At 45.7% G+C, this 2,877-nt stretch overlaps 1 protein-coding gene across 1 annotated transcript in view; it reads left to right on the plus strand.

Annotated features, from left to right (window-relative positions):
• Gtf2h1 (general transcription factor IIH subunit 1) overlaps positions 1-2,877 on the plus strand; it is a 44,367-nt gene that overhangs the window by 27,076 nt on the left and 14,414 nt on the right. Inside the window, exon 10 of the mRNA XM_023719334.1 lies at positions 1,874-1,902. Coding sequence (XP_023575102.1) covers positions 1,874-1,902 — 29 coding nt within the window. The remainder of the gene's footprint in view (positions 1-1,873; positions 1,903-2,877) is intronic.

A 2,877-nucleotide genomic window follows, 5' to 3' on the forward strand; every position in this document is an offset into this window, starting at 1 on the left:
CTATGCAAAGATTTAAATAGAAGTACTCAAGGCCAGGGAGATGGCTTAGTGGAATAAGCACTTCCCTGGCAAGTGCAAGGTCCTGAGTTGAGTCCCCATTCCCGCCTAAATAAATAAATAGAAGTACTCATTAAAGTATGAAAGAGACAATAGCAAACATCCAGTGATGCATCTGTACATGGACACCATGCAGTTAATACTTTAAAGGAGTAATTGGGCTGAGGCGGCAGCACTTGTGTAGTGTGCATGAGGTTCTCGATGTAATCCTCAGCACCAAGAACTTACATGTTTATTTGTTTATAGTCTTTTGTCTTGTGTGTGGTACTGGGGATTGAACTCAGGCCCTGGCAAGCACTTTATTCTAGTGAGCCATCTCCCAGGCCCTCATTTCTTAATTTGATACAGTCTCACTATGCAGCTCAGACTCGTAGTGACCCTGTTGTCTCAGCCTCCCCAGCACTGGAATTACAGGCATGTGCCAACATGCTGGGTTTCAAGGGCTGGCATGGCATATGGTACTGGGAGTTGAAGCTGGGCCCTTGTACTTGCCAAGCAAGTGCTTAAACTGCCAAACTCTCTCCCCAGCTCAAAAAATTTAATTTAGGAAATAACCAACAGCACACCTGGAATCCCAGGACTGAGGAGAATGAGGCAGGAGGATCACTATGAGTTTGAGGCCATTCTGAACCACTTGGCAAGATCCTATCTCAAAATAACAAAGGGGCCGGCAAGATAGCTCAGCAACTTGCCTGGCAAGCACAAGGGCCTGAGTTCAATCCCCAGCTCCGCAAAAAAAGCTCAGCAGACTAACATGCTAGCTTAGGCAATTTAGGCAAGCTCAGGGTCCACGCCAGTTAGGTACCAGCGCCATAGGCCATGCCAGCTCTGCCCCCCAGGGTGGGCTTAGTAGGCCAGAGTCCGGGTGTAGTAGTGCATGCCTACAATCCTAGTGCTGAGGACGCTGGAAGCAAGATCACCATGAGTCTTGGCTGCATAGTGAGACTCTGTAACAACCAAATACATTTTTTTTAAAAAAAGTGACAGGGCCGTGGAGATAGCTCAGTAGAATAGGCGCTTGCCTGGCAAGCACAAGGGCATGAGTTCAATCCCCAGTTCTGTAAAAAAAAATAAATTTGGGGGGGGGAGTGACATACAGATGGTCCCCAAATTAAAACTTTACTGTTAGCATGAATGTATTGGGTTATTAAATAAATGCGTATACAATTCAAGATAGAATAGGTTTATCAGGAAATAACCTTATATAAAGATAGGAACAGGCCCACATAGTAAAGCCCATTTGAAATCCCAGCTACTGAAGATCCCCGAGGCATGAAAATCACAAGTCTGAGGCCAGCCTTAGCAGCCTGGGATCCTTTTTGAAATAAAACAGGGAGATGGCTCAGTAGCATAAGCGTTTGCCTGGCACGCGCAAGAGCCTGAGTTCAACTCCTGGTTCAGCCAAAAAAAAAAAAAAATTGAAATAAGACAGCCAGGCCTAAGGGGCCTACAAGCAGGCACAGGGGCCGGAGTTTGATCCCAGGCCTGCCATGCTGGCCCCACCTGGGGTGCACCGAGACAGCGATTGAGACTGGGCTAGTGGTGCAGGCCTGCTATCCCAGCACTTGGGAGGCTGTACACAGGAGGATCCCTACGAGTCCAATCTACGCAGTGAGACCCTGAACACCCTGTAGACCCTTCTCTAAAATACAGAGAGGGAAAAAGAAAAATACATATACACACGTGCGCGCAGCTAAGGCAAGGTGGCATGTGCTGTGCCCCTAACCGGAGCACTCTTAAGAAGGTGAGACAGAACTGCTCAGTGAAGTCCATCCCAGGCAGCTTCTAAGAAAGATTTTCCCTGTTGACCAAGTAGACGGTGCTGGCTGAAAACAATTCCCTCAGGTTGGTGGTGGCCACTGTGGAAGACATTGAAATCAAGCTGGGGGTGGTGGCACACGCCTGAAACCCCAGCATGCTGGATGCTGAGACCAGAGGATCTCTAGATTTGCAGCCATCCTGAGCTACATAGTTCAAGGTTGCCCGAAGTCACCCATAGTAAGGCCCTGTCTAACCGAAAAATAAAGGAGACAGACTGAACTTAGTAGCTGGGCTGGGGGTGTGCAGCATGGTGGTAGATCATTTAACCTACTAAGTGCAGAACTCTGGGTTTGATCCCCAGCAGTGCAGGTAAAAAAGAAAAGCATAAAGATGTATTGGTGTACCTTACAGTTGGCTGATGGAGGGGCCGGGGACATAGCTCAGTAGAATAAGTGAAGGGCCTCGGTTCAATCCCTGGTCCTGCCAAAAAAAAAAAAAAAAAGTTGGCCCATGGATATTAAGAAAGTAGCACAAATATGCAGCTGGGTCTAGGTAACACTGTTAAAATAGGGATAGTTTCAATGTCAAGTTTTCAAATTGACATTTTTAGATATACTGGATGACCTGAATGCTCTCATTCTGTGCTTGGTAGTTACAGATAAAAGTTGACCAGATGAAATACATAGCACCACCATAGCTGGCTATACGATATACAAATATTTATGTGGCATATTGGCAAAAAATTGAGAATTCAAGCTAGGTGGGATGTTGCATGTCTGTAATCCTAGCACCTGGGAATTCGACGCAGGAGGATCACTGCAAGTTGGAAGCCAGTGTAAGATACAAAGTGAGCTGAAGGCCTGAACCCTGTTTCAAAAAAGACCCAAAAAGAAAAGAATTCACTAATCATACCAGAAAGTCAGTACTTCACGTAAATGGTTGATGAAAACAGTGGCTCAACCATTTATTTGTGGAATAGTCATCTCTGGGAAGTAAGCTTAGAGTGGGAAAATTTAATTTTTTACCAAACTACTGCATGGTTTTACTTTTTTTTTTTTT

Source organism: Octodon degus, unplaced genomic scaffold, assembly GCF_000260255.1.
Source record: "Octodon degus isolate 3935 unplaced genomic scaffold, OctDeg1.0 scaffold00067, whole genome shotgun sequence".
NCBI lineage: Eukaryota > Metazoa > Chordata > Mammalia > Rodentia > Octodontidae > Octodon > Octodon degus.